Source organism: Lactuca virosa, chromosome 8 (assembly GCF_052849685.1).
Source record: "Lactuca virosa cultivar CGN04683 chromosome 8, Lactuca_virosa_CGN04683_v6, whole genome shotgun sequence".
Classification (NCBI taxonomy): domain Eukaryota; kingdom Viridiplantae; phylum Streptophyta; class Magnoliopsida; order Asterales; family Asteraceae; genus Lactuca; species Lactuca virosa.
Window position 1 is genome coordinate 62,461,347 of NC_136433.1, and position 8,947 is coordinate 62,470,293.

The 8,947-nt window shown below is 32.3% G+C and overlaps 1 protein-coding gene across 1 annotated transcript; it reads right to left on the minus strand.

Moving 5' to 3' along the window:
• Positions 1–3,136: 3,136 nt before the first annotated feature.
• Positions 3,137–6,881, minus strand: STN7 (Serine/Threonine kinase domain protein). Its single transcript, XM_079064571.1, has 10 exons — positions 6,225–6,881; positions 5,995–6,081; positions 5,712–5,831; positions 5,526–5,624; positions 5,267–5,435; positions 5,097–5,190; positions 4,916–5,009; positions 4,779–4,835; positions 4,275–4,688; positions 3,137–3,433 (listed from the first exon to the last, which is right to left on the minus strand). The coding sequence occupies exons 1-10, from the start codon at positions 6,702–6,704 to the stop codon at positions 3,272–3,274; spliced, it is 1,776 nt and encodes a 591-aa protein (XP_078920697.1). The 5' UTR covers positions 6,705–6,881; the 3' UTR covers positions 3,137–3,271.
• Between the last annotated feature and the right edge of the window lie 2,066 nt (positions 6,882–8,947).

Below are 8,947 nucleotides of genomic sequence, written 5' to 3' on the forward strand. Positions count from 1 at the left end.
AGGAAAAATGAAATACATTCTGTTAGAATCTGGTCATGTGGTATGTATGCTGTCAGAACTCTTAGAATGTCTATTATTCTGACAGAATTCAATTTCAATCTCCTTATTTGTCAAGATAGGAAAAGTAAAAAACATTGCAAGATAGGAAAAATGAAATACATTCTGTTAGAATATGTTATCATTCTCTATTATATAGTTTCTATTAAATAAGTAATCCTTACCAAAAAAATCCAACTCTTTTTTTCGTTTAAATGTTTTTAGGCCGCATTTTTTATTGAAAAAAAATACCGAATATATTGTTGTTCAGAATTTTTTGTACTCTATTAATAAACATCAACACCGATTAAAAAAAATCGATCAATTCAGATTCACACTGTGAATTTAAACTGTAAATATTTCAATTTGTAACATTCACAATATGAATTTGACTTACTATTTCAACTCTTTGATTATTCGCAAATTAACTTAGTGAAATTTACATATGAATCGAAATATATTTCATGTAGTTTTATAATATTTTAACGTTTTTATTACTCATAAATTAGTTTTGTAAAATCAACAAATGGATTTATTCACATTGTAAATCTGATTTAACATTATTCATACTGTGAATTTGAACAGGTTCACAATGTGAATCTGAACAGGTTCACAATGTGAATCTGAGCAGGTTCCCAATGTGAATCTGAAACGGAAGATATACTCGTATCATATTTATCATATTTATCATTTTTTTCATCAAGTATTGTTTTGTTAGATATATTTGTTTCAGCATTTCACTTTCAGCCCTCCCAACCCACTCTTTCGTAAATATATTGCTCTCAATCCATACTTTTTGGTACATTTTATGATATATACAATACAAGTGTAGTAAATAGATGAAAGTGGAGCATCAGGTTACTTAACTTGCATCTTTTGCAGTACTATAAGGGGGAGGGAGTCATTCCCTCCCAACCCACTGAACCCACTGTCACATCAATTTTTGTCTCTCCTTTTTATTCATCTTTCCCAACCCACAACACACGAAAATCCTATCTTTCTCAACCCACTCAACTCACTCAATTAAAAAAAATACAAAACAACTAAGGTACAAGTTTAAAACACATGATATAAAAGAAAATGAGAGAGGGAAAGTGAAACCAGTTAAACAACCCGCTGAAAAGGGAGTGATAGCGGCGTTAACTCTATTGCTATTTTTTTTAATTGAATGAGTTGAGTGGGTTGAGAAAGATAGGGTTTCCGTGTGTTGTGGGTTGGGAAAGATGAAGAAAAATAAAAAAGAATGATGTGCCAGTGAGTTCAGTGGGTTGAAAGGGAATGACTCCTTAATCCTTCCCCCTTAAAATAGTGTTCCCAGAGATATCGATATTCGATAATACCTCTTTCATCCCACTCTTCTTACCTTCCTCTAAGTATCAAGCTCTAAGAAAATTTATTTAATAACTATTAATAATCTATTCTTAAGGATAAAATTATATCTTTTTTTTTTTTTGGTTAGTTGGCTTAAAGTCATATAACCATTATTATAATGACTCATTTGACTTGCAGGAAGTACCGCACGAATGCTGCCTGCAAAATATAACTTAATTACAGGTATACAACTATTAATATAATGATTCACGTCTTAATTACTCACTCGGTTATGCTATTCCCAATATAAATTTGTCAAGCATGTTATTACATCAAAATACACACTCAAGGCCAGCTAGCAATTATGATGTTTGGGTATGTTATTTCTTAGTAATTAATCACACTATTATTCAAGAACTATAAAGAAAAAAAAAAGGTCAAATTTTGTTAATCTTCTAAGCTTTTTAAAAAAAAATAAAAAAAAAATTAAGAAATGACTCATATAGCTATCGAATTGCAGGTAGAGCTTCATGGTGTGCCATTTTGTCATTTGTGTTGTATTTTTTAGGTTTCACATACGGTTAATCAAAACTATATATATATATATATATATATATATATATATATATATATATATATATTTTTTTTTTTTTTTTTTTTTTTTTGAATTTTGCCATTTTCACACAAGAAAATCACATGACATCTAGTCATATGTGATTTCATCTGCGCTTTCCACTCGTAGATCTTATCTCTGATTTCCTATCTTCAAATGAAACTGTACAAATATCTAATGCATAAGGTTATGCATTAAACATTTTTACAATCTCATTTTTGTAAATATATGGATAATTTTTATAAACCTTAAATCGTATTGGCTCATACGAAATCACGGTTTGTGAAGGAAATTACAGTCCATTATGGCAAACCGCGACCCATTAAGTGGTTTGCCAACCCATTAAGTGTCACCTATACATGGGCGGAGCCAATAGGGGGCTGTCAGATGCTTGGCCCCCCTAATCTCTCAAGTAGAGCATTAATTGTAGCATGGTGGATAAGCCCCCGAATAGTTTGAAGCCCTCATTGTCTATTACTAATTTTGTACTTTAGTGTTCAACCCCTCTCATTCTTTTTTAAATTCAATTACTATACAAAAAAATAAAAGGTATGACAATAATGTCTAAAATTAAGTCTCACATTTATTAATTAACTAGCTAGGTTATACACACATTTATTTTAATTGCCGGATTGCTTTGGTTTATTTATTTTAATTCATGTTTATAAATTGCTATCTTAATTGTAAATCGATATAGCTAGTAGTTTTTTTTTCCACAAACAAAAGTTATATATGATTTCTATTTTATGAAACAAAGACAGACACAATTAAGATAACTAATGGATGAAAATCGGTGCTTATAATCGTTTGAAAACATTTTTTTGAACAGAAATTGTTTAAAAATTTTGAAGATTGATTATTGCAAAGATCAATATAGCCCATATCTAAACGATTTTTTTCTTTATCAGTTTTACAGAATAAATTATGTTATCCGGATATAAAAATATTTTAATATCTTATTACGATGTAAGTCCCCCTTATCCTAAAATCCTAACTCCGCCCCTGCACCTATACAGTGGCTATTTATTTAATTTTTAAAATTTTCAACTATTTTTTGAAAAATAATTATACTATTATACTAAATTTGTCTTTTCCTCTAATTATAATGACAAAATATCAATAACAAGTTCTACAATTCAATGTAATCAAAGATAAAACCTATTAATGCAACAAATATACTTCAACTCTTTTTTCACTTCTTAAAAAGCAAATACGATGGCTACACAAATTTACAAATATCGTATGCATGTATGGGCGATGTATTTATTTTATTATTATTATGTATGTAAACATATATACATATGATCTCTTTCATTCCTCTCTTGGAATCCATCTACTCCACCACATGCTCTTCCTTCCTTGGTTAAATTCGTCCATGCTTTCATTCAATGTTTTCAAGACCTTCCTTTGAAACCGAAGGACTGATGCAAGAACATTTCTTTGTGCATTTGCCTTCTTCTTTGGCTTTATTTCCTACAATAAAAAAAACACAAAAATAAACAGTTATCACAGTCACAAACTAAAATAGCAGTCACAACCGTGATTTGGAATAAAGGTTTTTTCATATATTCAGTAGAAATTTTATATAATATAATTATATAGAAAATTAACGTATAAAAAATATGTAAAGAAGCTACAATTGCGTACTAACGAATGTATACTTAATATTTTTAACAAGGTAATTGAGCAGATAAGCAAAGCCAATACCCAAATTTTATTAAAACATTAGTAAAAATAGTGCAAAACTAAGGATGCTTTTGGTTGTAGAAAATTGTTTTCATTTTTCTAGAAAACATTTTTCAGAAAAAGGGTTGAGTTTCATTTTTCGTTTTCAATAAAAAATTTAAAAAACACGTTTGGTTAAAACCGCTGGAGTTTTCATTTTCCGTTTTAAACTATAAAAATAAATTTTCTAATTTACATATAATTTGGAAAACAGAAAATTTACATTTTTTGAAAAAATTTTGAAAATTGAATCAACCAAAAAAAACATGTTTTCAAAATTTCCCTTTTCATTTGTAAATCTTCATGAAAAATTAAAAAAAATTCCAAAACCAAACACAATTTAAAATTTCGTTAAAAATAGTTATTTTTCCAATTCCAACAACCCTGAGCTGTTAACCCCAAAAACATCACGTCAGATGTAATCAAGTACACAGTGTGGCCCGCCCGCTAGGCCCACGTGGCGGCTCGACATAAGTGTTATGTGGGACCCACACCACACGGCCACACTGCAGCTGCTGAGACTTAAACCCTTAAAACCACGTGTTAAATTGATACTACATGCATACGATTAAATTGTTTGAAAACGTACTTTAAGTGCTTGAAGCTCGGCTTCAGTGAATCCACCATCTTTCTTTGTGCCCGATCTAGCCATAAGCTCAACGATCCATTTCACAGCTTCACTATAATCCTGCTGTGTGGCTCTGAAAAACTGCAGCCTAAGATTCTGCATAATCGACAAAGCAAGAAGACCTTCTTTATCAAAATACGGATGTGCTAAAGCCGCTTTTGCACTAACTCTTTGTCGAGCTTTGTATCGAACCATACAAGTCAAAAGTTCCCATCCGATTCCACCATCTAAATCCAACAACTCGAATCCTCTTCTTAAATCCCCATTTGCACGTGGCTCTACGCTTTTCCTCCATGCAATTAGGTCATAATCGCATCTTTTTAATTGGCGATTGAATTGAATCAAACCACTGTCTGATCGGAATGAAGGAAATGCCTAAAGTATACAGACGCTGTAAATTACGAAATCTCGTTCTTCATAATTGAAATTGATTATATGTAATTAATTATCGGTTGTGTTGCGTACCATTTGTAGTAATATTAGACCAGTGCTGTAAATGTCGAATCGATCTGGGAGGTTTAACTGTTCATGGTTGAAAACTTGAAATTAGTAACAATAAAATTTAAGAAGATGTAAATTAACATCAATGGAGACTATTGCACCTGCCATAGAACTGGAGAAAGTGCAGCTGCAACTGGAGCTGATGGAGCAGATGGAGTTTGTGTGCTCATAATATATTGCTCAGGTGCTGCGTATCTGAAAAGTTTGATCGATTTCTTCAATTGTTTAAAAAATTTAGGGTTTAATAAAATCTTGAAACAAATTTGATGTGATTTTTAATACCTTGGATCTAAAAGAAACTCTTTGGGGATATAATTGATGCCTACTCGCAAATCTGCTGCAGCTCCCAAATCGATAATCTTGAATGTTCGAGACCCTGGTTTTAATTTTAATCGAGTAAAAGTTTTTACTATTTGAAGTAGAAAATTAACGAATTTGAATAATATGTTTACCTTCGGAAAAAATAACATTTTGAGGTTTGATATCTCTGTGAACAATTCCTGTTGAGTGAAGCCCATCTAATGCAAACAAGAGTTGCCTGAGAATTGTTTGAATGATTCGATTTTCTCTTTCTAATCCTTTTGGTAAGTCTTGCATTTCTCCAAGAATCATTGATTCAACCTGAAAATATTTTTACAAAACAAGATACATTTTCAAAATGATGAATTAAGTACTTGTTAAGGATATTAAGTCTTGAGATAAGTTACCAACATTATAGGGGAATTCTTTACTCTGAATCAAGTCAGCAAGTGTGGATTCCCCTTCGAATCTCCATATGAGCCAATATTCGGCTTCTTTCTTTGAAGATTTCTAAGAAATATAGTCAAAAAAGTAATTGAATAAAGAAATATGTAAAAAGTTGAAAACTTTTTGTGTTTGGAGTCGACTAGATTATACCTCAAGAAAGCCATAGAGGAAATCAGCACAACTATTTGAACAAGCTCTCCTCACACGCTCATTCATCCATATCTCAACAGCACCATATTCTGTAGCTTTTTTAAGAACTAAATCGCCTTCCTTTTAGCAAATACAAGAAAAAAATCATATGTTTTCAGATAATTGAAGGTATTTGAACTTGAGTATGGAAAAGAAACTGGTCATATGGTTTGTTCAAGTTATTTTCTCTTTATAAAGAAGATTGAAGTTCTCTGAGGCATTTCCACAAACATGTGGTGGGTACCTTGGAAGATGGTTTCTTCGCCCAGGAAACTCTGTAAACGACACCAAAAGCTCCCTCACCCAACTTCTTTCCCAACACAAAATCATCCTGCCGTAATTGTAAAACAACACAAAACCCACAACACCATGTATTTCAAGATTAAAACATGTTCGAATCGCAAGAATACAAATGAAGAAACAAAGAATTGGAGTTCGAAAGTAAGAACGAGATTGTATCTATAAAATACTCACCTTTTTGTATGTAGGTCTGAATAATCTTTCAACAAAAGCAAGAACAAACATATCCCAAAACCCAGGGGCGACACCAGGGGTAGCCCAAAGGTAAGAAAGGGTACCCAAAGCCAAAACAGCACCAGGGATCGTGAGTGTTAAGGCATTCGATCTTGGTAATGTGCTTCTGTAAATCATATCACCACACTCCATCACTGTACAAGGAAGACCAACTCCAACGCCCAAAAACACATCATGAACAAAATCAACCAACTGAACTCCAGCAACAACAGTTGAGTGTAAATTCGGCCTCAAGATTGTGACTTTTGATCCATGTGAAGTGGATTCTTGTAAAGGCTTGAGTTTTAACCTTTTGCCTAAAAATGGAGATGGTGGTAATGAATTGAGGGAGTTGAGCTTAACGGAACCACCTCCAAATCCAACTCCAACTCCTCCTGCTGATATAGTTGCCATGATATCAGTCGATGTATGTACGTACATATTTACATTTACATATACTCCTTTCTTTTCAGCTGGATCCTGCTTGAATTTGAACCAGTAACACCTCTCTTTGTTCTTGTTCTTGTGCAACACATATGATTTTGTGTGAGGGAGATAAACCAGACTGAAGGTTTAAGGGAGTAATTCAGGTATTATTCGTGGAGAGGAATTTGTTAGAGTGGATGGGATAATAACGACCACAAATGAATAATGATACGTGGAGTCACAATCACGTAGAAATCCCAATTTCAGACACGAAGACACGAATTGTGAGATACACGACACGACAAAAATATATGACACGAATGCATCTTAAAAATTGAGATAAAGCTTATTTCTGATTGTGTAATCGTTTCGTGTCAAATTCATGGCTGACACGTTTTCATGACACGAATACACGAATTGTCAGGTCTACAATCACGTGCTGGGGAAAGCCTTGAAGGCAATCCTCGTTTGATCAAATTATCTTTGGGGAAAAAATTAGATGTCTTTCTTCCATTTTAATTGGTTCTCTCATTGATTTTTATTTATTTTATTCAAACATGTCGAAATTTTACTTCTCAAACTGTTGTAATATAAACTATAGAGGTTTTCAGGAAGCCCGATTATTTTATTAGGCTCAGCCCAAGACTTGTAACAGGCCCACTTGTGTTGCGTTCCAAAAAGTCCTACTGGACCCGGTTATGATGGACGGTTATGTATCATCTGTTATTTGGGCTAAGTCTCTTGATCTATTACTATAAGTATTAATGTATCATCAAAAAATGTTTATTTGAGAGTTGGGACATTATATTAAAGAACCGAGTGTTAAAATAAATACGTTTTGATGATAAGTTTAGATGAAAGTAGTTTAAGATGAAAGCATGTTAGATGAAACCTTGAAGTATAGTTAATGTCTTGAAATATGAAATGTAGTTTTTAGTTGATCTGGTGTAGCGAACGGATCATTAGTCAACTCGATTACGTTTTAATGATAAGTTTATATGAAACCCGTTTAAAATGAAATGTGAAGTTAAATGATATTTGAAGTATATTTAATGTTTTAAAATACGGTTTTTTAGTTGATTCGGTGCATGTAATTGGTCAACTCGGTCTTTAGAATTTCTCAACTTTATATATATATATATATATATATATATATATATATATATATATATATATATATATATATATATGATAGGAAATTTACATTACAGCCCCACCTAAGCTTAAGTACTAAATTTCTAAACTGTGGCGTTTTAACTTAATAAATATACCTAGTTCAGTTTTCACTTGTTAAATATACCACCCTCCATGGCATTTCTTTCCTCTACTATCGTTTAACCTTCTTTGTTTTCTTCCCACCATTATCATTTATTATTTCACCATAGTGAACATTACTGTTTTCCACCGTCACGAAGGTCGAAGATAATCAATATTCTTGCTTCCATATCAAAAGTATTGCTTCAATTTTGAATGTGCAGCTTCAAGTGTTAATTATGAATCCCCTAATCGCAATATTTAGCTAATAAAACGATGTAGTTTCATGAGGTTTAATAGCTAAGCTTAGGTGAGGCTGTAATGTATATTCACTTTTCCCATATATATATATATATATATATATATATATATATATATATATATATATATATATATATATATATATATATATATATAGAGAGAGAGAGAGAGAGAGAGAGAGAGAGCGAGAGAGAGAGAGAAAGAAAGGTAGGTTTCGTTGAGATTAAAAATAAAATAGAGATCTTAAGATTCAACCACAACCACATATTTCACATCTGCCACTCTAACCCTCCGGCGTACCGTCGTGGCATGTCTGTTATAATCATAAATGATTATATAGCGCCTCTCGTTACTTTCTCCTCCGCCACCATCCCCACCACCACAACCGCCACATCAACCGCCACATCAACCACCACTACCACCACCTCTGACACCAACTGACCCCACCACTGTCACATTCGTCACTTATACCACCATCACCACTATCACCGCCACCTCTTCTGTCACCAACTATCATAATCATATATGATTACTCAATCTATGAACACACACACACACACACACACACACACACACATATATATATATATATATATATATATATATATATATATATATATATATATATATATATATATATATATATATATATATATATATATATATATATATATATATAATCATTTATGATTAGGCATACCCCGCTGCTGCCATTACGTTGGAGCGTTAGAGCGGCAAATGAG